The sequence below is a fragment of the Narcine bancroftii genome, chromosome 13 (assembly GCF_036971445.1).
Source record: "Narcine bancroftii isolate sNarBan1 chromosome 13, sNarBan1.hap1, whole genome shotgun sequence".
Taxonomy (NCBI): domain Eukaryota; kingdom Metazoa; phylum Chordata; class Chondrichthyes; order Torpediniformes; family Narcinidae; genus Narcine; species Narcine bancroftii.
In genome coordinates, this window is record NC_091481.1 from 71256481 (window position 1) to 71284013 (window position 27533).

At 37.1% G+C, this 27533-nt stretch overlaps 1 protein-coding gene across 8 annotated transcripts in view; it reads right to left on the bottom strand.

Moving 5' to 3' along the window:
- Positions 1 to 27533, bottom strand: part of LOC138748873 (meiosis inhibitor protein 1) — a 187836-nt gene that overhangs the window by 145860 nt on the left and 14443 nt on the right. For 7 of the 8 annotated variants that reach the window (XM_069909734.1, XM_069909738.1, XM_069909737.1 and 4 more), the window contains 2 exons: positions 15374 to 15447; positions 11961 to 12066 (listed from right to left, as the gene is read on the bottom strand). In XM_069909734.1, the coding sequence (XP_069765835.1) occupies positions 11961 to 12066; positions 15374 to 15447 (180 nt within the window). Of the gene's footprint in view, positions 1 to 11960; positions 12067 to 15373; positions 15448 to 16106; positions 16247 to 27533 lie in introns of all 8 variants that reach the window. The other variant, XM_069909739.1, reaches the window with a different exon arrangement.

Below are 27533 nucleotides of genomic sequence, written 5' to 3' on the forward strand. Positions count from 1 at the left end.
AACTTTAAATGTTAATGTTGTGATCATTCAGTACCTCCTGTCCAACGATAATCTCATTTTACTGAAATGGGAGCTCGTAAGAGTACCAAAGTGGGTGATTTCCGCTGCCAATGTGCCAGGGATTTCCAGGTGCCATTGATGAGCTGCTCCAGGACCCCACCAAACACAGTGCCTGAAACATCCACCATCAGGGCTGTTGGCACATCAACCCATGGGTGCACGAGCATAGTGGCTTGTACTAGCGCTCCTTTGGCATTCTCAAATATGGCCACGGCCTCGTCATCCCATTTCAGTTCCTTGGGATGCTCGGACAAGAGTTTGAAAAGTGGCTGCATAACTTTGGCTGTAGCAGGCACAAAACAATGGTAAAAGTTAATCATGCCAACAAACTCTTGCAGGCCTTTGATGGTAGAGGGTCTTGGAAATGTGCAGATGCCTCAACCTTGGAAGGGAGTGGAACCGCTCCATGCTGATGATGCAGTGACTAAGGAAATCAATTGATGTGAGGCCAAACTAGCATTTGGCCAGGTTGATCACCAACCTGTGGTCATCTAGCTGCTGACATAGATGACGGAAATGGGCCCAGTGCTGCTGCCGTGAGTAGCTGGCAATAAGGATGTTGTCCAAATAAATGAATACGAATCCAGGCCCTGGGTCAATGTGTCCATTAGGCATTGAAATACATTGGCTGTGCTTTTTAAACCAAAGGGCATATGGTGGAATTCAAATAGCCCAAAATGGGTAATTAAGGCAGTCTTTGGAATGTCGTCTGGGTGAAATGGCATCGGATGGTACCCATGCACCAGATGGATTTCGAAGAAAATCCTAGTGCCGTGAAGGATCACAGAGAAATCCTGTATCTGGGGAACTGGGTAGCCATAGTGATGTCATTCAGATGACAATAATCTCCACAAGGTCTTTACCCTACAGAAGCCTGAGGTACCATATGCAGCGGCGATGCCCTAGGGCTAACTGAGCCGTGAACAATCCCTATTTCCTCCAAGCATTGCAATTCATATTTTTTTTATTTTTTTATTTTTCACACTATAAACCATATTGACCAAGATACATACAGACATTTTTTCTCTTGAATATATAGTGTCGTTTTCTCCCCCTTTTCCCCCCTCCCTTCCCTCCCTCCCTCACTCCCTTCCCCATTTATTTAAAGTTCAATCTATAAGATATATTAAACACGTTAAACAATGTTGTCACTTAATAAAAATAAACAAGAAATTTTACTGAGTCAGTGCTTTTCGTTATCTTCTCCTTCTGTCATTTTAGGTGGTGGAAGTCCACGGTAGGATTTCTCTATTGTGTTTCATGTATGGCTCCCATATTTGTTCGAATATTGTAATGTTATTTCTTAAATTATATGTTATTTTTTCTAATGGAATACATTTATTCATTTCTATGTACCATTGTTGTATTCTCAAGTTGTCTTCTAATTTCCAGGTTGACATAATACATTTTTTTGCTACAGCTAGGGCTATCATAACTAATCTTTTTTGTGCTCCATCCAAATCGAGTCCAAATTCTTTGTTTCTTATATTACTTAGGAGGAAGATCTCTGGGTTTTTTGGTATATTGCTTTTTGTGATTTTATTTAATATCTGGTTTAGATCTTCCCAAAATTTTTCCACTTTCTCATGTCCAAATTGCATGAATTGTTGTTCCCGTTTCCTTTTTACAGCAAAAACATCTGTCAGATACTGTTGGGTCCCATTTATTTAACTTTTGAGGTGTGATGTATAGCCTGTGTATCCAGTTATATTGTATCATGTGTAACCTCGTGTTTATTGTATTTCTCATAATTCTGGAGCATAGCTTCTCCCATGTTTCATTCTTTATCTTTATGTTTAGATTTTGTTCCCATTTTTGTTTAGGTTTACCGTTTGTTTCCTCGTTCTCCTTTTCTTGCAGTTTGATGTACATATTTGTTACAAATTTTTAAATTATCATTGTGTCTGTAATCACATATTCAAAATTGCTTCCTTCTGGTAACCTCAGACTGCTTCCCAATTTGTCCTTCAAGTAGGATCTCAGTTGGTAGTATGCAAACATTGTATTGTGAGTTATATTATATTTATTCTTCATTTGTTCAAAGGATAATAATTTATTTCCAGAAAAACAATTTTCTATTCTTTTGATCCCTTTTCTCTCCCATTCTCTAAAGGAAAGGTTATCTATTGTGAAAGGGATTAGCTGATTTTGCGTCAATATTAGTTTTGGTAGTTGGTAATTTGTTTTATTCCTTTCTACATGAATCTTCTTCCAAATGTTGAGCAGATAATGCAATACCGGTGAATTCCTACGTTGCACCAATTTTTCATCCCATTTATATAGTATATGTTCAAGTATCTTCTCCCCTATTTTATCTAGTTCTAATCTGGTCCAATCTGGTTTTTCCCTTGTTTGATAAAAATCTGATAGGTATCTTAATTGTGCGGCTCTATAATAATTCTTAAAGTTTGGTAGTTGTAAGCCTCCTTGTTTGTACCATTCTGCTAATTTATCTAGTGCTATCCTCGGTTTCCCCCTTTCCATAAGAATTTCCTTATTATTTTCTTTAACTCCTTGAAGAATTTCTCTGGTAATGATGTATTGGTATATTGGTAATGACTTAAATAGGTATTGTATCCTTGAGAAAATATTCATTTTAATACAGTTTATCCTTCCTATCAGTGTTCGTGGTAAGTCTTTCCAAAGCTCTAAGTCGTCTTGTAATTTTTAAATTAATGGATGGTAATTGAGTTTATATAGATGGCCAAGGTTTTTATTTAGTTGTATACCTAGGTATCGCATTGCTTCGGTTTGCCATCTAAATGGTGATTCTTTCTTAAACTTTGTGAAATCCGCATTATTCATTGGCATTGCTTCACTTTTATTTGCGTTGATCGTGTACCCCGATACTTCTCCATATTCCTTCAATTTCCTATGTAATTTTTTTATTGATATTTCTGGTTCTGTTAAATATATTATAACGTCATCTGCAAATAGACTGATTTTATATTCCTTCTCTTTTATTTTTATCCCTCTTATTTTATTTTCTGTTCTTATCAGTTCTGCTAGTGGTTCTATAGCTAACGCGAACAGTGAGGGAGATAGTGGACATCCCTGCCTTATTGATCTGCTTAAGCTAAATTGTTTTGATATATATCCATTTGCTGTCACTTTCGCAAATGGCCCCTTTAATCGAATTAATATATTTCTCTGGTAGGCTGAATTTTTGTAGTACTTTGAATAAATAATTCCATTCTACTCGGTCAAAGGCCTTCTCTGTGTTTAAAGCAACTGCTACTGTTGGAGTTTTATTTTCTTTTACTGCATGAATTAAGTTAATAAATTTACAGATATTGTCTGTTGTTCATTTTTTTAATAAATCCAGTTTGGTCTAGATTTACTATTTTTGGTACATAGTCAGCCAATCTGTTTGGTAATAGTTTAGCTATTATCTTATAATCTGTGTTAAGTAGAGATATTGGTCTTTATGACGCTGGTGCAAGTGGATCTTTCCCTGTCTTTGGTATTACTAATTATTGCTGTTTTGCATGAATCTGGCATGCTTTGTGTTTTATCAATCTGGTTGATTACTTCCAGGAGGGGAGGAATTAATAAGTCTTTAAATGTTTTATAGAATTCTATTGGGAATCCATCCTCTCCTGTGTTTTATTGTTCGGTAGTTTTTTTAATATCTCCTGTAATTCTTCTATTTCAAATAGTTTTATTAATTTATTTTGCTCCTCTGTTTGTAATTTTGGTAGTTCAATTTTAGTTAGAAATTCATCTATTTTGTCTTCTTTCCCTTCGTTTTCAGTTTGATATAATTGCTCGTAGAATTCCCTGAAGTTTTCATTGATCTCCGTTGGATTATATGTAATTTGTTTGTCCTTTTTCCTTAATGCCAATACCATTCTTTTAGTTTGTTCTATCTTAAGCTGCCACTCTAGAATTTTGTGTTTTTTCTCCTAGCTCATAATATTTCTGTTTTGTCTTCATTATGTTCTTCTCCACCTTATATGTTTGTAGTGTTTCATATTTTATTTTTTTCTGCCAATTCTCTTCTTTTAGTTGTATCTTCCTTTATTGCTAATTCTTTTTCTGTATTTGTTATTTCCCTTTCCAACTGTTCTGTTTCCCGATTGTAGTCCTTCTTCATCTTAGTTACATAACTTATTATTTGCCCTCTGATGAACGCTTTCCTTGCGTCCCATAGTATAAACTTATCTTTCACTGATTCTGTATTTATTTCAAAGTACATTTTAATTTGTCGTTCAATGAATTCTCTAAAATCCTTTCTTTTAAGTAGCATGGGGTTTAATCTCCATCTATACATTTTTGGTGGGATGTCCTCTAGCTCTATTGCCAATAACAGAGGTGAGTGGTCCAATAATAGTCTAGCTTTATATTCCATTTTCCTAACTCTCCCTTGAATGTGGGCTGATAACAGGAATAGGTCTATCCTTGAGTATGTTTTATGTCTACCCGAATAGTATGAATATTCCTTTTCCTTTGGGTGTTGGTTCCTCCATATATCCAGAAGTTGCATTTCTTGCATCAATTTAATTATAAATTTGGTTACTTTGTTCTTTCTGTTAGTTTTTTTTTCCAGTTTTATCCATGTTTGGGTCCAAATTAAGGTTAAAATCCCCCCCTATTAGTATGTTCCCTTGCGTATCTGCTATCTTCAAAAAGATATCTTGCATAAATTTTTGATCTTCTTCATTAGGTGAATATACATTGAGTAAATTCCAAAATTCTGAACATATCTGACATTTTATCATTACATATCTCCCTGCTGGATCTATTATTTCCTCTTCTATTTTGATTGGTACATTTTTATTGATTAATATAGCTACTCCTCTGGCTTTTGAATTATACGATGCTGCTCTTACATGTCCTATCCAATCTGTCTTTAATTTCTTGTGTTCCACTTCAGTTAGATGTGTTTCTTGTACGAATGCTATATCAATTTTTTCTTTTTTCAGTAAATTTAACAGTTTCTTCCTTTTGATTTGGTTATGTATTCCATTAATATTTAAAGTCATATAGTTCAACATAGCCATTTCATACTTTATCTTTCCTTTCCGTTTCCTCATCACCACCTTCCCTTCTTATCCATTTCTGCTTTCTTTTTTTGAACACATTATAAGACAACATTTCTAAAACATAAAATATTTCCACTATTCTCATATCTAAAATTCCTTTAACCCCAATAGTCCCTCCCCTTTCTGAGTTGCCCTTTGTCCCTTGTCGGGCAACCACATCTCCCCTCTCCATTTGGATTTGCGAATGCGCTCGCAAGTGTCAACTGATTTCGTAGTGACTGTAATTCTTCCCCACCCAGCCACCCCCAGAAAAGATTTTAATCTTCATATATAACAAAGGTCACTCTCTTACTTCCCTCCTTACTTCCTTTCTTAGTTCTTACCTATACTCTATTTTTTATATATACACATATATACACATACACACATATACATATATACCTACATACACACATACATATAGTTTGTTGTCATTTTTGTTCTTGTTACATCTCTTCATTTCTCTGTTTTGTAGTTGTTCTGCAAATTTTCGTGCTTCTTCCGGATCCGAGAATAGTTTGTTTTGCTGCCCTGGAATAACTATTTTAAGTACCGCTGGGTATTTTAACATAAATTTATAACCTTTTTTCCATAGGGTCGTTTTTGCTGCATTGAACTCCTTCCTCTTTTTCAGGAGTTCAAAACTGATATCTGGATAGAAAAAAACTTTTTGACCCTTGTATTCCAGTGGTTTTTTGTCTTCTCTTATTTTATTCATTGCCTTCTCCAATATATTTTCTCTTATTGTATATCTTAGGAATTTTACTAGAATGGATCTTGGTTTTTGTTGTGGTTGTGGTTTAGGGGCTAATGTTCTGTGTGCCCTTTCTATTTCCATTTCTTCCTGTAATTCTGGTCTTCCTAGGACCCTGGGGATCCATTCTTTTATAAATTCTTTCATATTTTTGCCTTCTTCATCTTCCTTAAGGCCCACTATCTTAATATTGTTTCTTCTATTATAATTTTCCATTATATCTATCTTCTGAGCTAATAGCTCTTGTGTCTCTAACTTTTTTATCAGATTCTTCTAATTTCTTTTTTAAGTCATCTACTTCCATTTCTATGGCTGTTTCTCATTCTTCCACCTTGTCTACTCTTTTTCCTATATCTGTCATGATCATCTCTAATCTATTCACTTTTTCTTCTGTACTTTTTATTCTTTTTTTTATTTCACTGAATTCTTGTGACTGCCATTCTTTTACTGTTTCCATATATTCTTTAAAAAAATATATCCATGTACTTGCCCTTCCCTTCATCTTCCATTTCTCTGTGTTCTTCCTCCTCTTCATCTGAGTCCACTCCAGGGTCTGTGTCCTTTACCTCTGTCTCTTCTGGTTTTCTTGTTGGGTTGTTTGTTTTATTTTGTTGGGTATTTTTGGTCTTCTTATTTTTATTAGAAGTGTCTTGATGTTGGTCTTCTTCCTCTGGGTTGGTCATCTGTTGTTTCTTTGATTTCTTATTTTTATTCTCTTCCTTCTTGTTCTCGTTATTTTCTATGTATTCCTCTTGCTGTTGTGTTGTAGTTGTCTGTTTCAGCTGTGGAGATCTACTCCTCAGCTGGTCCCCCCTCCCGTCAGTGTTATTTTTGTCTTGCGCATCGCGCATGCGCAAATCCTCGCGCATGCGCGGTTGCGCACTTTTATTTGGCTCCGTGAGCCATTTTTATAGTCCCGAGTTCGGGGCTTCGACTGACCTCAGGGAGCGGGCTTCTCTCTCCACGGCGGGCCTCCTCGTACAGGTAAGGCCTTCATCTTCTTCTTCCGACGTCTTTCCTTCCTCTTTTCTTCCCATTGTTTTTGGTTTTTTTTTTCTTTGCTGCCATTTTCTCCACACTTTTACTTTCACTTTGTTATGGTTTTTATGTTTGTGCCTTTGTTTTTTCTCTATCTTTTTTTTAACTTTTCTGGAGAGGGTTGGAGTTCCCCTACCGGCCACTACTCCATCACGTGACTCCTCCCCATCGGAATTCATCTTTAAGCAACTGCAGTTTATCCGGAGGCAGCCTGCATGCTCGTGCATGCAGTCGGAATGTGTTGCTGTACTCCATGTTTCTGTTTGGCTGTCGTGGTGTAATAATCCTGGGGAATTATGCTAGAATTCTGGTGTATTCATTGTCCAAGAGCATCACCAAGTTGAGGTGAGGTGCGGTCAATGCCACGGAGTGCAGGGCGATGGATTCTGAAGTCTTCCAATTAACTAGGCAATGACCTAAGATCTACTAGAAGGCAGTGTGCTCACAAAAAAATCATCTCCCAGTAGTGGCTGTGATACATCAGCAACAATGAAGGACCAGCTGAACTGCGACAAGCCGAAATTGAGTGGAATTGTCTGTGACCCATATGTTTGGATGCTGCTATTGTTGGTGGCCATGAGGGGAGGGCCCTTCTTTCCTAAACGTATATCTGGGCCAGAGGAGGGAAGCACACTAACCTCCATCCCACTGTCAACCAAGAACCAACATCCTGAGTTGATCACAGCGGAAAAGGAGATTGTCCTTGTGGCAGGCTGTAGTGGCCACTACCGGTGGCTGGCCTCGGTGTTTCTTGGATATATGCAGGGGTGGGCTGCAGCTCCCCATCTCTAATGGTAATAGCACCTCTGCTCTCTATCTGTGCTGCGTATGGCCGAATTTGATGTCGCACTGCTATTGGGACTGCTGCACACCCAACCAAAAGTCCTCCATGCTACTTAGCATGCCATAACTCATTAGCACGGGGGTCACTAAAGTCATCGTCTGCAAGCAGAAAACAGATGTCTTCTGGCATTTTATCATGAAAAAGCTGCTCAAAAAGCAGACCGGGCCTGTCTTCATCCATGAGAGCCAGAATCTTGTTCATTAGTTCGGAAGGAATGCAGTTGCCCAGGCCATCCATATGGAGAAATTGTGCTGCCAGAAGTATGTATGAGCAAATCTTTGATGGCTTCATACCTGTTGTTGGCTGGAGCTAGCATAAGAAATTGACAAAATGCTCCTGGTGTCTTGGTCAAACGACGCAACGACATAGTAGTACTCTGTTGCGTCAATGGTAATTTGGCGCAGATGGAACTGGGCCTTGGCCTGCTCAAACTGACTTGTGGCTGCTTGGTCCAAAATGCTGGAAGTTTGAGTGCAACGACATCCTGCGCATCTATTGTGAGGTCCAAAATGTTGTTTTGACTATCAGAGTCACCAATGTGGTGGGTCACCACTATAGAGGGTGATGAAGCAACAAAGAACACAAGAGATGCTATGAGCTGACTATTTTATGGTGTTCTTACAGTATTTAAAATATCCGAGATTTGCTCTGTCCCTGCATCACGCGATTTCTGGAAATAACAAGGCTCCCAGAAGCCTTAGTGTCATTAGTACCCGGGACCCTCGATTCCAAAGCTCCGGTGAGGTAAGTAGTGGGACGGTCCAACACAATACTTCGATTTATGAAGGCCAATATAGTATGCCAAAAGCTCTCTTCACAACCCTATTTCCAAGAATTATGTATCTGTATTCTCTGATCCCTCTGTACTACCGCACTCCTCAATGCCCTACCATTCACCATATATGTCTTTTCTTGGTTTATCCTTCCAAAATGCAATCCCTCACATTTGGTCTGCATTAAATTCCATCTGCCATGTTTCAGCCCATTTTTCCAGTTGGTCCAGATCCCTCTGCAAACTTTCAAAGTCTTCTCGCATCCACATCTCCAATCTTTGCGTCATCTGCAAATTTGCAGATCCAATTTACCACATTATAATCCAGAACATTCATATGGATGACAAGCAACAATGGTCCCAGCACCATTCTCTGAGGCACATCACTAGTCACAGGCCTCCAGTCTGAGAAGCAATCATCTACTACCACTCTCTGACTTCTCCCATGTAGCCAATGTCAAATCCAGTTGATTATCTGTTCAGCATCTGAACTTTTCTGACTAACATCCCACGTAGGACCCTATCCATGTAGACAACATCCACAGCTTTTCTTTCATTAACTTTCCCGGGTAACCTCCTCGAAAAACTTGACAAGGCTGGTTAAACATGACCTACCATGCACAAAGCCATGTGACTATCCCTAATCAGTCCCTGGGTATCCAAATACTTGTACACCTGATCCCCAAGAACACCTTCCAATAAATTACCTACTACTGGTGTCAGGTTCACTGGTCTACAATTTCCAGGGCTACTTTTGGAGCCTTCTTTTTTAAAAAAACAACAGAACAACAAGAGCTATCCTCCAATCCTGCAGCATAACACCTGTGACTAAGGACATTTTAAATATTTCAGCCAGAGCCTCAGCAATTTCTACACTAGCCTTCCTCAAGATCTAAGGGAATATCTTGTCAGACCCTGGGAATTTATCCATCCTTATTTACTTTAAGACACCAAGTACCTCCTCCTCTTTAATCTGTATAGGTTCCATAACATCACTTCTTTAGACTTTGTGCCCGTTTCCTGAGTAAATACTGATGCAAAAAAACCCATTTAAGATCTCTCCCATCTCTTTAGGTTCCATACTTGGATCTCCTAAATGCATTTTATAAATGACTACACTGAGGTAACCTCAATCATAACATGGTTAATGGGAAAGTAGCCAAATAAACAGGTACCAGACCTCAAAGTAGAAAAAAGTAAGGAATATGGAGATAAAGAAGAGCAGAAGGGTTGTTGACTCTTGTATAAGCCTATGGTGCAAACTGCCAAATAAATGCTATGCAAGGCATTTTTGCCGCTACATTATCTCTTTAAATCGTGCTGATAGAGGATTGGTGAGGGTAAATGCTTCCTTTGACTATCACGATCAAAGTTTTGAAGTCTTACCAGAAGTAATGATGGACAATGAGGCAACTAACAAGCATAGCCTGCTTGTGCACATTAAAGGCCTTAGACCCACGACACCACTTTGAATTTGACAATATCTTCACCTGACAGAATCACTTGTCATAGAACTGAAAAGGTGCCTGTTACGTTGCAGACCAGCAGCAATGAAAATTCACTAAGGCAGTGATATTTTTCTTTTAAAAGACTATATTTATTAATAACTACTAATAATATAACATATTAGTTAAACCAAAATCAACTGTGCAAATGTGTGTGTGGGGGTGGGGGTGGGGTGGGGGGGTGCGTGCATGCCCCAATCCATTACAGCTTAGGCACAATTCTGGAAAGTCATTCCAAAGTTCAGTCTTACAAATCCATTGTCGAAATGCAGTCTTAAACTGATGCACAGAAGTAATCACAAAGGAGATGGGAGAGACAGTGACCAGACTGCCATACACTCATAAAACCTTGTCAACTTTCTTCCAGAGAAATATCTTTTCATATGAACAGTTGTCACAACTCCCCTTTCCTTGCATAGGGGAAATGAAATGTGTGACTTCCACAAAGCTTCCAAAACCATGGTACAGGTCAACCAAAGTGACCTTTCTTTAGGTCACAGTGGTTCAATAATTCCCCTGACAGGGAGAATCAGCTGAATTGTCCATTATAACACAATCATTCCTGCTCTGTTTGATGAGATGGCTGCTTGTCAATAATGCGCTGTTCCCTCAGTGTTCCACACACATGTCTCTCTCACCACCTGTGTCCATGGAAAAAGCAACATATTGCCCTTTCTCCTCTCCAAAGTAGCAAATTTGGTACAGCTGTACAAGTTGTTGCCACCCAGTATCTCCTCAGCTGTGAATAGTCATAGCCTGTATTAGCCCTTAAAGTGATATTCACACTAAATGAAATGGGAGTTCATAATAGTTCCAAAAATATTTGTAGTCAGCAATGTGAAATAGATTATCCATCTAGGCTTCCTGACTTATAGAAGTCAGTCTTTAATAAATTTGATTCACTTCAAGCATTTATCAAGAAATGAGCTGAAACACTGAATCCAGAAAAGGCTATGGTACCGGACAACAATCTACCTGAAAGAGCATAGAATCACGCTCTAGAACTAACTGCAAGTCTAGCCTAGCTATTCCATTGTTTCAATGCTGAAATCTACCTGACAATGAGAAAATTGACAATTCCATTCATAAAGAATGGAATGTGTCAAGCAGTACTTACTCACCAATAATCTATTTACTAATGCTCAATTTGGATTTCACCAGGACCAATTTGCTTCAGACCTTATTATGCAAGCAAAAGAGCTGAATTCTAGAGAAGAAGCATAATCCCTGGATGGCAATAGAGTATTCAAAAGCTCTAGTAAAAACAGAAGTAAATTGGGATCAAATCTTAAAACAAAGTAAGATGGTTATAATGCATGAATCCAGAGCCCAGAACATTACTGATGAAGCATTCTTGATGTAGGGCTGAGGCTCAACCTCCCATTGATTTCCATCGATTCTGCATGACCTGCTAAGTTCCTCCAGCACTTCTTCATTGCCATCAGGACCTTGGCAAGTGAACTTCAAATCAGCCAATTTTGGATTTCTCAGAGGCAGATATGACCATTTGGATAAAAGGTGCATAGTTCAGTGTGGCACTTCAGATATGGTCTTGTGGAGCCCAAAGAATTTACTTAACCACTGAAAAATAATTGTAATCTTGATCTTTTTCAGTTGTAATACAGATGGAATTAAGCATGCTCCATGCAGAGAGTGCTCAGTTCTTGTCTCTTCCTTAAATATACCCAATGACTCGGCCTCCACAACCACCTGTAGCAATAAATTCCACAGACTTAACACCCTCTAGCTAAAGATATTCCTCCGCACCTCTGTTTTAAGTTTATGCCCTTCAATCCTGAAGTGGTGCCCTTTTATCCCAGACTCTTCCACCATGGGAAACAACCTTTCTACACCTACTCTTCCCATGCTTTTCAACATTTGAAATATTTCAATGAGATCCCCTCTTGTTTTTCCAAATTCCAAGAGTACAGGCCAAGAGCTGCCAAACACTCTAAATACTCACGATATCCATGGATCAACTTCTTTGCAAGGAATGGGATACTAAGCAACAGTTTCCCCAATAATGTAAATATTGGTAAGCTCCTCCTCATACTGCTTTTTTCTGATAACTGGAAAAATAAGATAAAGAAGACATCAACAAGATGATACACAGAGAATAGCATAATAAACACACAAAGAATTACAGAATACAAAGATGTTAATTAGGCAAGAAATGTTTGTAGCAATCAATTTGCAGATGATATTTATTTTTAATCTTCCTTAAGGGTGATGTAGAGTAGTAAAAATCTGATAACCTGCTGTCCATTATCCAGAAATCCCAAAAGTTCAGCCCCAGGATCACTGAGTGCTCTTTCATTCATTCCCTTTACACTCATTGGTGCCCTTGCTTAGCACTCCCCCTTTTAATACACCAGGTTCATTGTCATTGTATAATATCCAAAGAGGATATTAAAAGCAAATAGGAGATTAGTATAAATAGCATTCAATAATTCAGAAAACCTGCCAGTCCAGATTGCTGGATTTTCAAAGTTTCACAGTATTTCCACAAGATGACTCTTAAATAATTTAGAGCAAGATTCCCCTTACCATGATCGATAAGAACATTTTGAAGAAGTCTTAGGAGATTTGGCATGTTATTGTATACTCTATCAAACTTCTACAGATGTGGAAAGTGTACTGGCTGATTACATCACTGCCTGGTGTGATCATTCAAGTGCCTGGGAACACAGAAGCTGCAGAAGGTATCAAACATACCCAGGTCCATCACAGACTCCAACATCTCACCCATTTCAGACACCTACACGAGAAGACAGCCAACATCAAAATGACCCCATTCACCCTAGTCAACTTCAGGTAGAAGTTGCAGAAGCCCAAGAATCAGCACTTCTCATTCAAGAACAATTTCTTTCCAAATACTATCAGACTTTTGAACCTCCCTTTGGCATGCTAACCATGGACTGTCTGCACTCTAGCAAGTCACTCTTTTGCACTAGGATCATGGTGAATATTTGCTATCCATCTTCTGTATTTGTCTCTTTCAATATAATTCAATTAGTTTCCTATTATAGATTTTCTTTAAGCTGCAGCAAATAAGAATTTTGGGCATATGTACAGCGTAAGTTCTGTATGACCAATTATTATTATTAAGAGTATGTAGATGCAGCAGTATCTAATATAGAGGATGTGCAAAACAAAATTTCTACATACTAAATAACAAAAGCAGATTTCAGCTAAAGCATCTCATAACCAAGGATCCTATCAAATCAATGCATTCCTGTCACCATGAATGGCACAATAAACAAGAAGGGGGTGACACTAAGAGCACCTCAAATTCAAAGATACTACAGAATCATCTTCACTAGTAGTGCTGAGTGGATGATCCATCGCCACTGTCCTTGGCATCACAGAAGTGAGTTTCCAGTCAATGTAAGTCCAGAAATAATTGAATGCATCAAAAATAATAAAAACTGTGTCTCCACAGTATTTTGATGTGTTTGTTGTCAACCTACTGCTCCTGCACCCAAGCTGTTTGAGTACTGCTACATTTAGGCATCCAATGATGAGTTTATTGTATGTACAAACACAGAAATGATGGAGGAACTCAGTAGGTCTCACAGTGTCCATAGGAGGTAGAGATATATTACTTATGTTTCAGGCTGAGCCCTCCTTTGAGGATCACTTATTCCTTGAAGAAAGACTCCAGCCCAAAGCACTGCTTGTACATCTTTACCTCATGGATGCTGAGACCTGCTGAGTTCCTCCAGCATTCTGTGGTTTTACTACGATCACAGCATCTGCAGACTTTTGTGTTTCACCCCCTTATTGTCATGTATATTGTACAACGTACATTTACACCAAAATTCTTACTTACTTCAGGCAACAATACGATGAACTGCCCAGGTATGCAGGACACAATTCAATTCAATAACTTCAATTCCCTATTCTCACTTATACAGGTTTATAAATGAACAATTACAATAATAGGTTTCACCCAACATAGAGTTGGTGGAACATTGCTGAATTTTAATGGAAGAGATTATACACCATCTTCAAGGTCAACCCCAGTCAGCTTGGAGCCTAGAAGCCAGGTTGCACTATACACAATGCAGTACAACTCCGATGATCTGAAATTGGATTCTCCAAAATCCTCATTTAAACAAAATGTTAAATATTTTTTGGCTAAATTAGGATATCAGAAACGTATCAGAAATCCTCATTTATCTGTCAGTTTGGAGCCAAACTGAGTTCACTAGTTGTAAAAGAAAAGCTCACCCTACATGAAATTAGAATGACAATTGTCCTTGATACAGTTAACTCCTTGCCCTCTCTTTTTCCATTTATTCCTTACTTTCCCCTATCAACTTTTCTCTTCAACTCTCCCTCTGAAACTGCATTCCACTATCTCCCAGCCACAAGCAGTCAGAAGAATCCCTTGTCCTGGCGTCATCAAGGAGAGCGGCCTCCTAAGCAGAAGCAGGATCTCGAGCTTGGTAGCATTCTCTCCCCTCCCTCACCCTTCCCAGCACACCGGAGCTAGTCCCCTCGGCCTACTTCCACACACCAAATTCCCCAGTGTGTGTGTATATGGAAGGTCTAGGGGAGGACTTGGTGTCAGGATTGGGATCTCCAGTGACCAGGGAGACAGGAGCCTGCCGACTCGCCAGTGAGAGTTCCACCAGCCCAGGAAGCCTCCCAGAGGGATCAGTAGCAGTGGTGGGTTCGTGTCAGGGATGAGCAGTTGGGACGTGTCAGGGATCAGTGGTGGCCAGCATTTTGGTGAGAATTAAACATTATTTTAATGCTTGATGTCTTCCCTTGTAGCAAGGTCACTATGGCTTCAGCTAGGTTATAGCTCTCGGTTATAGCCCTAAGGCTGCAGCTCAAATCCACAGAAGAAGAAAGACATGCACACCAGTAAGTAGAGTGTATTCAACACTAAGTTTTATAGTCAGCTTGGCAACTCTTATCAAGGCCTCCAGTGCACTATTCTTCACTTTCTTGACAGTTTTAGAACACCTACCAGCATCTGTTCCTGCCACAATGCATTTCTCTTTCAAGGGGTATAAGCTCACCATTAAGCAGCAGAGGCTATTGAATTGGAGCTACCCAATCTGAATATAAATATTCTGTTCAAGTACTCAGCAAACACTGAATAGACAATAATAGCTGGAGCTTAGGACTCTAGGACCAGCAAACAGTTTGATTGAATACCATTAGTAAAATCTAGAAACAATTTGGGGCTTTTTCGTTACCTTATCATCTAGATTTTTGCAATATCTAACAATACAAAGTTTTCAGAAAAGCAAATAGAAATTGCATTTTTCAATAGGATCTATTGCACACATTAGTGTATTTTCAGCTAATTATCATCATTATCAACATATTGCAATATCTCACACTGAGAGAATTACTGACCTGTTTTTGGCATTGATCCAGCACGCAAAATACAAACTCATCTGACTTAAGTTCTCCAATAAGAAGAGCAAGAACTGAAAACAAAACATTAGTTCTTTTAGAAACAGAATTATCTTTAAAGAAATTGCTCGAGACAAAAATTGAGAACAAAGAACATTTATTATACAACAATGCAAAGTTGGGTGCTTCCCCTTACCCTGGGAATACACACATACACTGGGGCTCACCCAACTTTTATACAGTTTATCTCAGTATAGGAATAACCCCCCCCCCCCCTTACATTCTTCTGCCTCCTGCTGGAGAGGTTTGGCATTAGGCAATCCTGCCTACCTGCTGTTTCTGTGCACTTGGAGGACCAGGGGGTATCCTGTCGGTGTCTTCTCATGTCATTATCCCCATTGTCCTTATTCATAACCTTGCCCTTGTCCCCATTCACACCTTTCCAACTCTCAGAGCTACAGTCCCTTCATATGCAGAGTTCGCTAATCCTGTCTAGGGTTTATTAATTAAATATGCATAACTTGATAAATCTGTGTATGGCTTACTAATTATATATGTAGAACTGGCTAATACTGTCTACGGTTTTCTAATTATTTATGCAAGCCTTGCTAATTCTATCTGGGGCTTGGACCCTTATCTCGTTCAGACTAACTCTACTTCTATCATCAATTGTCTGTCCTTATCTCCTTCAGTTAGTGAACTTGCTGCTCTAGGAGATTCTTATCTTACTCACAGTGTCAGCTTCCTGCCTTCTAATATCCATGTCTTCATTCATTTACTTATGTATCAATTTTATTTTCTTCATTTCTTCATGTTCATTAACATGAAGTTTTTCTCATCTCTCACAGTTCCATGGTTAGCACTGTAAAAGACCTGTGCCAAGAATTATTCATACAGTAGTGAGCTAATTCATGAAAAAAAAGAATAAAACTGATTCTGCAATAACATGATAACTAATTGTTCAAAAATATGGTTGGCAACTGATTCCCATACCCCTCTAACATGCTGTGGTTTTAGTTTTTCAATCTATTTAAAGCAGTAGTTTTCTACTGCTCCCCTAAACTCACATTCCACTTTTAGGTTCCCAAGCCCCCAGTGGTACATTTGCACTTTTCAGGGGGTACACTGGGTCTGAGAGAATAACCACTACTGTACAATACATGGTGTTGCAATCTGCAGTCAGATTGCACAATGTCGTGTTTTGTTTCATCCTTAATTTTTAGGGGTACACGGGAACCTATAAAAATTCCCAAGGGGTACAGAGGAACAAAAAGGTTGGGAACCCCTGCCCTATGCCATTATGGCTCTGTAATGAGTAAGGGATTGCTTAAAGTGGTATGTGAGTGGGGAATAAAGGTTGAGAACTACTGCTCTAGACCCAATTGTTACTGAAATGATTTGTTTGAGAAAAATTGTCATTGGCCCATTTCCTTTGGAGTTGTGAAAGTGTGCACATAACGAGTCAATTGGATACAAGTAAAACAGTAGTTTTCAAATTTTTTCTTTCCACTCACATACCACTTTAAGTAATCCCTTACTCATCACAGAACAATTATGACATAGGGATTGGTTAAGGTGGAATGTAAGTTTAGGGGAGGCAGTTTAAAAACCATTGATTTAAAAGTCACCAGCACTCCAATTTCTGCCTGCCCTTGAAACTCACTGCTGCCTTTATTCCAACACTCCCTTAGAAATAACCTGGCTTTGTTCTCCATGTTTCCTTGAAATTGATCAGGTTCATTGAAAAATGTATTGCTCTACTATACTCTGTAACATCTGGGAAAAAAAAACCCAATTAAATGGCCATATTATTAATTGTAATAACATTCAATAATCCAGAAAATCTACCAGATTTTCCCAGAGCCTGCCAGATCAATAAAAATTTTAACACATCTAAATGCTAATTGGGAAATTCTCAAGTAATGCAGCACTGTTTTGCACATTATGCAGAACTATTTTTTGCATGACCAACACAACTCTACACATTCAAACCAAACACCATCATATGTGCAAAGTTCTCAGAATTAACATACAGGGCGCAGAAACAATACAGGCCACTCACTCCCAGCACAAATTAACTGGAGACCTGAAAGGAGCCTACTTCAAGTACTTTTTCTAGTGTTTGCTTCAAACACTCTCTACTGTAAATCATGTGACTAATCAAACACAAGATTCCACTCACACATTATTCAATTCAGTTAAGCATGACTAATATCTACTATCCAATCACATACAAGCGCAATATACACATGATAGAACAAATCTGCAATGTTCCTATATCTTCACTACAAGTAACCTCCGTACGCACTTCCAAGATCGTAGTCTACTTCACCAAACAGATAAAGAATTCCATTGAGAAAGGCCCTTGAAGAAATCCTGCCGAGTCCTCACAGTTCTGCTTTAACACATCATTTTGAGTAACATAGAATTTATAGGTTATTTTCTTACAAAACTACAGAAAATCATCAGCTGTTCATCCTCAAGTAATTACACCCAATCAAGCATCAGAGCCAGGACAAGATCGCAAACTTCAGAGGCTCTCAGGGGGCATGGTCATGCTGAGGACCTGGACAGATATAGGTTGGAAGAGGTCTCAGGAAGTTAAAAGACCGATTTAAAGTCATCAAAGTAAAAATTTTGTGTGAAAAACAAAGGGATTGATGAGTAAGAAGAACAAAACCCAGAAAAATAAAAATGAAGAGCTCAAAAATTGCCGAGATCGTCGACAAAAGTCCACAAGGGAATGGTGAAGAAGGTGCAGCCACGATATCGTCACAAACCCAAGGATTTCCAAAAAATGATAAAATCTATGGGAGTTCTGAGTGAAGGATTCTCCAAGGCAGATAGAGGTGGCAGGTAAAATAACAGTAATGATGAGAGTGATTGAAGAGCCGACTACTCAGGGGAGACCAGTTGAAATTGACTCAAGAATGGGGTGGGGGGGGGGTGGCTTGGGAGGAGGGAGAGGGGGGAGAAAAAGTCACTGTATATGTGTGAAAAAGAAAAAGTGTGTATCATGGCTAATGTGATTTATGGTGTGAAAAATAAAAAATTTAAAAAAAAAAGAAATTGACTCAAGAACAATTTCCAAACCCTGGAAGAAAATGCAAAGAAGTGAAAATCAGATAAACAGCTGCTGCTGGACAAAATCAACCACATGGAAAATTTCAGCAGAAGAAATAATGTCTGAATCGTCGGGCTGGACCAAGGGGAATGATCTGGTGAATTACTTGGAAGAGTGGATCCCACACGCACTGGGAGTGGGAAAATTCAAGAAAAAACTACAAAAAGAGAGAGCTCATTGGATCCTTGGCCCCAAGAGAGCAGATGACCAAAGACCATGATCAGTCCTGGTGAGATTTTTGAGTTACCAGGATCAGGAGGCAACACTGAAACCAGCAGTGGAATATGCCAAGGAAAACAATGGCTCAGCCGAGAAGGAAGGAGGAAAGGTACTATTCTTTCGAGTGCTAATTTAGTAAAACAAAGAATTTGACGATGTCAAAAGACAATTAAGAACACGGAATATAAAATATGCAATGTTATACCCAGCGATGCTTAGGATTGATGTAACAGAGGGACCCCGAAGATTTTATAAAACAGTAAAGGAAGTAAAGAGATTTCTATAAAAACTGTAAAGGGGACCAAAAATAGATGCCAGAAATTTAAAAAAGAAAAAGAATAAAGACAAAGTGAACTGTAAATGTTTTTTTTTTAAAAAATCAGATAAAAAGTAAAACAATAGTTATATTTCTGAACTATTTATTACCAGTTATTGAAATATTTAAAATAATATAGAAAGGTATACGGAGAGCTCAACAGAGATTAAATATTTAGTGAAGTAGTAGCAGGGCAGAGATTCTGATTTAAAGGGGTTAATGGCACTGGAGAGGCAGAATTTTTTCAAAATGGTGCCGAAGTAAAAGTGAGGGGGTTCTTCCTCAGAGAGTATTGTGGGGCTTTTTTTGCGGGCTTCCAGAGTTTCTTGATTACATCACTGTCAGAGCAGGAGCAATATATACATTTGCTAAAAAGGGAAAATCTCTTTACTGTATAAATAATCAAAAGGGTATAATGAATATGTACAAATGTAAATATGAATAGAACGTTAAAATTTATCAGTTACAATATTAACAAGATAAACAGACCCATGAAAAGGAAAAGAGTTTTGACACATATTAAAAAACGCACGCTACAAAATCAGAACACAATAAGTTAAATGAGTGGGACAAGAGGAGGCTCTTTTAACTCCAAAGCAAGGCAGGTAGCAATTTTAATAAACCAAGCAGGAAAATATGTCATGGCACATTGTCGGATATATGCAGAATCCTGGATGCTCATGAATATTTATGTTCCAAATCTTGATGATTAATCCTTCATACAAAATGTCTTCTTAAAAACAGTAGAGAGTAGGCAAAATGTACCAATTGGAGGAGATTTTAATTTTTGTTGGATCCCATCCTTGATAAATCAGCAAGGAGAGTGACAAAGGCAAAAGTAAAAGTTGCGAAAGTTGATCTATCTTTTATGAAAGATTTAAACCTGATAGATGTATGGAGATAGTTACACCCCATGATGAGACATTCTATTCAAAGGTTCATGACTCCTATAGATTTGCTCTGCACAATTGAAAAATAGAATGGTTGAAATAGAATACTTAACTAGACTATTCTCTGACTTTATCGATAACAATGCCTAAGAAGCAAGAGAATGTATATAGATGGTGTATAAAAGAGGTTTACCAGGATGTTAAGCAAAGAATTGCTGGAGGAACTTAGCAGGTTCTGAACAGTATCCATGGGTAGAAATGGTTAGTTAATGTTGAGTCAATCACTTCATCAAGACTAAGATAAAAAGGTAAAAGGTAAAATGGCATATATAAAGGGGAAAGAAGCTGGAAGAGGGGGCTTGAAGTGAAGACAGGGGGAGAAACCATCAGGAAGAGGGGGGCAAGAAAGATGAGAGAGAAAAAATGGCTACAACAGATAAAGAAAATGGAAACAGTGGAATCAGATAGGGGTGGGGTTTACCTCAAATTAGAAAACTCAATGTTCACAATGTTAGGCAAGATCTCTGACGTAATGCAGTGATACAATTATGACTATGATCGTCTATGGAAAGGATAGATGATTTTGGATCTACATTACCGCTGATGTGTCACTGTACAAGTGGTGTAATCTGTTGGGAGAACAAACTGTTGGATTGTTTTTATATTCTTGAAGCTTGAATATACATACGTCCAACAACAACAAGTCAAGGGTTGGAAAACAGATAATCAACATTTCCACTACATGTTTAGCTGAGACATTAACCATGAGACACCACTTTATTGGATCCTCAATCAATGAAATTAACTGACCTTAATTTATATTCTGCATAAGATTTGGTCCATTTGTACAAAGTTTGACCTGATTTGCCCTTGCTTCTGACAATTCATAGATACTTTCAGGCAAGTCTGCAACAAGCACTCCATACTTGTCCACTGGCCTCCAATAATCCCCTACTGCAATTCTGCTCCAGAAAGCTGACATGAGTTACATCAACATCTTGTAATCAGAAATCTTTGTGGGCTGAAGTTGACATTACAAGAAGAATCAGATATAAGCACTGTCATGTTCAATAAAATGTTAAAACATAAACAGGAACAGTAGCAAAAAGGCTCTTTAGTCTTGATCTGCCATTCAATAAGATCATGGCTGATCTGATTGTGACCTCAGATTAATTTTTTTTGCCCATGTCCATGATCCTTGATTCCTCTATAGACCAAGCCTTTCTACACCTTGAATTCATTGATTTCAGGTTCTACAACTCTCTGTGATTTAAAATTCCAATGGTTCATGACCCTCTATCTCTTTTCCATCAACTGCAATCCTGAAGCTAATAGCTTTGCTTCTAGATTACATCACAAAGAAAAATATTATTTTGCAAAACATCTTGTAAATCAGCCACATAATCTTCAGTTTCCAATAACATTCCTCACCCCCACCCCACATTTCCCACCAAACTGGTAAGCAGAACCATTCCTCAATCCCTTCAACTTAGCCATCAAACTAATAAACCTACACCAAGCTGTCTTCAATGTAAGTGTATCCTTCTTTAATTAAGGAATCTAAAATTAAAAAGTCTTACAAATATCAGCAGCAGGTCTTATACATTTGCTACAATTGTGTACAGGAACTCAGCTGAGGACCTGAAGGATTACACCAGGGTCATCACAGATTGTTGATGAGTATGTCCCCACCAAATCAAATTTATTGATGATTCCACAATAGTGGATTATATAAAAGGGCATGATGAGTCAGTATACAGCAAGGAGATTTAAAACTTGGCTGAATGGTGTACGAACAACAACATTCCACGCAATGTCAATAGAACTAAGGAACAGATTGTTGGCTTCAGGAGGGGAAAACCAAAGGTGTGAGATCCAGAGATCATCGGGAAATCAGAGGTGGAGAGGGTGATCAAATTTAAATTTCTGGGAGTCACTATTTCAGGGGTCCTTTCATGGATCCAAGACACAAATGGCATCATGAAGAAAGCAGGTCCGTGCCTCTACTTTTTCAGGAGTTTTTGGAGATTTGGTATAACATCGAAAACCTTGGCAAACTTCGACAGATGTATAGTGGAAAATGGGCTGACCGGCTACATCACAACCTGGTATAGGGGCATCAATACCTCTGAGTGGAAAGCCCTGCAAAAGATAATGGACACAGCCCAGGACATCATTGGCAAACCCCTTCCCACTATTGAGAACATCTACAGAAAACACTGCCGTCAGAGAGCAGCAGCAATCGTCAAGGATCCATACCATCCGGCACACGCTCTGTTCTCACTTCTGCTATCAAGAAGTATAGGTGCCAGGCCTTCGACAGAGTAGAATGGAATTATTTATTCAAAGTATTGCAAAAGTTCAGTTTACCAGAGAAGTATATTAATTGGATTAAAGCATTATATAAGGGGCCATTAGCAAAAGTGACAGTAAATGGAGAAATATCAAAGTAATTTAATTTAAGCAGGTAAACAAGGCAGGGATGCCCACTATCACCCTTACTGTTCACGTTAGCTATAGAACCACTAGCAGAATTGATAAGAACAGAAAATAAAAGAGATAAAAATAAAAGACAAGGAATATAAAATCAGTTTATTTGCGGATGACGTTATAGTATACTTAACAGAACCAGAAATATCAATAAAAGAATTACATAAGAAATTGAAGGAATATGGAGAAGTATCGGGATACAAGATTAACGCAAATAAAAGTGAAGCAATGCCAATGAATAATGCGGATTTCTCAAAATTTAAGAAGGAATCACCATTTAGATGGCAAATGCCAGTAATAAGATACCTAGGTATACAAATAAATAAAAATCTCGGCCATCTATATAAACTCAATTATTATCCACTAATGAAAAAATTACAGGACGATTTAGAGCATTGGAAAGATTTACCACTAACACTAATAGGAAGGATAAACTGTATTAAAATGAACATTTTTCCAAGGATATTATACCTATTTCAGGCATTGCCAATACAACTGACAGAGAAATTCTTCAAGGAGTTAAAGAAAATAATAAGGAAATTATTATCGAAAGGGGGGAAACCGAGGATAGCACTAGATAAATTAACAGAATGGTATAAACAAGGAGGCTTACAACTGCCAAACTTTAAAAATTATTACAGAGCCGCACAATTAAGATACCTATCAGATTTTTATCAAACAAGGGAAAAGCCAGATTGGACTAGGTTAGAATTAGATAAAATAGGGGAAAAGATACCTGAACACATATTATATAAATGGGATGAAAAATTGGTACAACACAGAAGTTCTCCAGTATTACATCATCTACTTAATATTTGGAAGAAGATTCATGTAGAAAGAAATAAAACAAATTATCAATTGCCAAAACTAATATTGACGCAAAACAAGTTACTCCCTTTTACAATAGATAACCTTTCCTTTAGAGAATGGGAGAAAAAAGGGATTAAAAGATTAGAAAATTGTTTTTCAGGAAATAGATTCTTATCCTTTGAACAAATGAAAGATAAATACAATATAACTCAAGATACAGCGCTGGCATACTACCAGTTGAGATCCTACTTGAAGGATAAATTAGGAAGCAGTTTGAGTTTGCCAGAGGGAAGTAACTTTGAATATGTGATTACAGATACAATGTTAATCAAAAGATTTATAAAAAATATGTATATTAAACTGCAAGAAAAGGAGAATGAGGAAACAATTGGTAAACTAAACAAAAATGGGAACAAGATTTAAATATAAAGATAAAAAAGGAAACATGGGAAAAGTTATGCTCTGGGACGATCAGAAATACAATAAATACGAGGTTACGTATGATACAATATAACTGGATACACAGACTATACATTACACCGCAAAAGTTAAATAAATGGGACCCAACAGTATCTGATAGATGTTTTCGATGTAAAAAAGAAATGGGAACAACAATTCATGCAATCTGGACATGTGAGAAAGTAGAAAAATTTTGGGAAGATCTAAATCAGATATTAAATAAAATAACAGAAAACAATATACCAAAGAATCCAGAGATCTTTCTCCTAAGTAACATAAAAAACAAAGAATTTGGAATTGATTTGGAGGATGCACAAAAAAGATTTGTTAAGATAGCTCTAGCCGTAGCAAAAAAATGTATTATGTCAACCTGGAAATTGGAAGATAATTTGAAAATACAACAATGGTACATAGAAATGAATAAATGTATTCCATTAGAAAAAATAACATATAGTTTAAGAAATAATATTGAAATATTCAAACAAATATGGGAGCCTTACATTAAACACAATAGCGAAAACCTACCGGGGACAATCACTACCTAAGTTAATGGAAGGAAAAGGAAATGAAAAGAATGGACTCAGTGGAATTTCTGGTGTATTTTTATTGAATGACAACATTGTCTGACTGGTTTAATGTATCCTAGAGTTTATACCTTAAATGGACGGGTGGAGGGAGGTAGGGAGGGTGGGATGGGAGGAGGGGGGGGGGAGAAAATGGCACTGTATATGTGTGAAAAAGGAAAAAGTGTGTATCATGGTTAATGTGATTTATGGTGTGAAAAATAAAAAATTTAAAAAAAAAGGAGTTAAAGACAATAATAAGGAAATTTTTATGGAAAGGGGGGAAACCGAATATAGCACTAGATAAATTAACAGAATGGTATAAACAAGGAGGCTTACAACTGACAAACTTTAAAAATTATTATAGAGCCGCACAATTAAGATACCTATCAGAGTTTTATCAAACAAGGGAAAAGCCAGATTGGACTAGATTAGAACTAGATAAAATAGGGGAGAAGATATCTGAACATATATTATATAAATGGAATGAAAAATTGGTACAACATAGGAGTTCTCCAGTATTACATCATCTGCTCAATATTTGGAAGAAGATTCATGTAGAAAGGAATAAAACAAATTACCAATTACCAAAACTAATACTGACGCAAAAATCAGTTACTCCCTTTTACAATAGATAACCTTTCCTTTAGAGAATGGGAAAAAAAAGGGATTAAAAGAATAGAAAATTGTTTTTCAGGAAGTAGATTCTTATCCTTTGAACAAATGAGAGATAAGTACAATATAACTGGAGATACAGCGCTGGCATATTACCAACTGAGATCCTACTTGAAAGATAAATTAGGAAGCAATTTGAGTTTACCACAGGGAAGTAACCTTGAATATGTGATTACAGATACAATGTTAATCAAAAGATTTATAAAAAATATGTATATTAAACTGCAAGAAAAGGAGAATGAGGAAACAAATGGTAAAACTAAACAAAAATGGGAACAAGATTTAAATATAAAGATAAAAAAGGAAACATGGGAGAAATTATGTTCTGGAACGATGAGAAATACAATAAATATGAGGCTACGTATGATACAATATAATTGGTTACACAGACTATACATTACACCGCAAAAGTTAAATAAATGGGACCCAACAGTATCTGATAGATGTTTTCGATGTAAAAAAGAAATGGGAACAACAATTCATGCAATCTGGACATGTGAGAGAGTAGAAAAATTTTGGGATGATCTCAATCAGATATTAAATAAAATAACATAAAACAATATACCAAAGAATCCAGAGATCTTTCTCCTAAGTAACATAAAAAACAAAGAATTTGGAATTGATTTGGAGGATGCACAAAAAAGATTTGTTAAGATAGCCCTAGCCGTAGCAAAAAAATGTATTATGTCAACCTGGAAATTGGAAGATAATTTGAAAATACAACAATGGTATATAGAAATGAATAAATGTATTCCATTAGAAAAAATAACATATAGTTTAAGAAATAACATTGAAATATTCGAACAAGTATGGGAGCCTTACATTAAATACAATAGCGAAAACCTACCGGGGACATCTACCACCTAAAATAATGAAAGGAGAAGGAAATGAAAAGAATTGACTCAGTGGAATTTCTTGTTTATTTTTATTGAATGACAACATTGTTTGTCTGGTTTAATGTATCTTAGATTTTGTACCTAAGTTGATGGAAGGAGAAGGAAAGAAAAGAATGGACTCAATAGAATTTCTGGTGTATTTTTGTTGAATGACAACATTGTCTGACTGGTTTAATGCAACCTAGATTGTATACCTAAAATGGATGAGGGGGGGGGTGGGGGGGTGGCTTGGGAGGAGGGAGGGGGGGGGGAGAAAAAGTCACTGTATATGTGTGAAAAAGAAAAAGTGTATATCATGGCTAATGTGATTTATGGTGTGAAAAATAAAAAAATTTTTAAAAAAAGAGAATGGGAGAAAAAAGGGATCAAAAGAATAGAAAATTGTTTTTCAGGAAATAGATTATTATCCTTTGAACAAATGAAGGATAAATATAATATAACTCAAGATACTGTGTTGGCATATTACCAACTGAGATCCTACTTGAAGGACAATTTAGGAAGCAGTCTGAGGTTACCAGAGGGAAGTAACTTTGAATATGTGATTACAGATACAATGTTGATCAAAAAATTTATAACAAATATGTATATTAAACTGCAAGAAAAGGAGAATGAGGAAACAAATGGTAAAACTAAACAAAAATGGGAACAAGATTTAAATATAAAGATAAAGAAGGAAACATGGGAGAAGTTATGCTCTGGAACGATGAGAAATACAATAAACACGAGGTTACGTATGATACAATATAACTGGATACACAGGCTATACATTACACCTCAAAAGTTAAATAAATGGGACCCAACAGTATCTGACAGATGTTTTCGTTGTAAAAAAAGAAATGGGAACAACAATTCATGCAATCTGGACATGTGAGAAAGTAGAAAAATTTTGGGAAGATCTAAACCAGATATAAAATAAAATTACAGAAAACAATATACCAAAAACCCAGAGATCTTCCTCCTAAGTAACATAAAAAACAAAGAATTTGGACTTGATTTGGATGGTGCACAAAAAAGATTTGTTAAGATAGCTCTAGCCGTAGCAAAAAAATGTATTATGTCAACCTGGAAATTAGAAGATAATTTGAGAATACAACAATGGTATATAGAAATGAATAAATGTATTCCATTAGAAAAAATAACATATAATTTAAGAAATAATATTGAAATATTTGAACAAATATGGGAGCCATACATGAAACACAATAGAGAAAACCTACTAGGGACATCTACCACCTAAAATAATGAAAGGAGAAGGAAATGAAAAGAATTGACTCAGTGGAATTTCTTGTTTATTTTTATTGAATGACAACATTGTTTGACTGGTTTAATGTATCTTAGATTTTGTACTTTAAATTAATGAGGGGGGAGGTAGGGAGGGTGGGATGGGAGGAGGGAGGGGGAGGGAGAAAATGACACTGTATATATTTGAAAAGGAAAATGTATGTATCTTGGTCAATGTGGTTTATGGTGTGAAAAATAAAAAAATTTTTAAAAAAAAGTATAGGTGCCATAAAGCTCATACAACTAGGTTCAGGGACAGTGGCTACCCCTCCACTATCAGAATCCTAATCAACAAACTCAGAGATTCATTTAAGGACACTTACTTTGCACATTATTTATTTTTGAATATTTATTTTCTGAATTAAACTGTTTATTTGCACTTCTTTGTTTACATTTCTTTCTTTTGTATACGCTTCTTAAATATAGTTTTGTTGTTT